The sequence below is a fragment of the Gavialis gangeticus genome, unplaced genomic scaffold (genome assembly GCF_001723915.1).
Source record: "Gavialis gangeticus isolate Ggan-Ray unplaced genomic scaffold, GavGan_comp1, whole genome shotgun sequence".
Classification (NCBI taxonomy): Eukaryota; Metazoa; Chordata; order Crocodylia; family Gavialidae; genus Gavialis; species Gavialis gangeticus.
In genome coordinates, this window is record NW_017728960.1 from 1,290,393 (window position 1) to 1,290,937 (window position 545).

The window sequence follows — 545 nt, forward strand, 5'->3', positions numbered from 1 at the left end:
CTCCTGGAAGACCGATTCAGGCTCAACATTAGGAAAAACTACTTCACAAAGAGTGTGTCCAGATGGTGGAATAACCTCCCTCCAGGGGTGGTGCAACCATCTACCCTGGAAATCTTCAAGAGGCAATCACCTTGCTGGGGTCACCTGACCCCCAGTTATCTTTCCTCCTTGGTGCAGGGGACTGGACCCAATTAGCCACCAAGTCCCTTCCGGCCCCTGACAATTTACAAATCTGTGGTGCACGCGGATGGGAGGACCAGGCAGTGTACGTGCATGGGGCATCGGGGCTAAGAGGAACAGGAGGTATATACGGCCAGGACACCAGAGTGAAGAGGAATAGGGCGGTATATATGGACGGGACACAAGGCTCTGTGCTTGCCTAGTGGTGTGCCTGTCCCGAGCGCGCCCACGTCCCGATGCCCACGGCCCCCACTCACCTCTCCCCGGGGCAGCTCCGGCGCCGTGATGCGCACGGGCTCGCCGCGCTTCTTGGTTTTGGCGGGGCCCGGCTCGGCGGGGGGCGGCAGGGCGAGGCCGAGCCCGGG

At 61.1% G+C, this 545-nt stretch overlaps 1 protein-coding gene across 1 annotated transcript in view; it reads right to left on the bottom strand.

Annotated features, from left to right (window-relative positions):
- The window catches only part of PRCC (papillary renal cell carcinoma (translocation-associated)), a gene marked incomplete at its 5' end in the record, with an annotated part of 16,845 nt that extends 16,303 nt beyond the window's left edge, over positions 1-542 (bottom strand). Inside the window, one exon of the mRNA XM_019511323.1 lies at positions 438-542. Within this exon, the coding sequence (XP_019366868.1) occupies positions 438-542 (105 nt within the window). The remainder of the gene's footprint in view (positions 1-437) is intronic.
- Between the last annotated feature and the right edge of the window lie 3 nt (positions 543-545).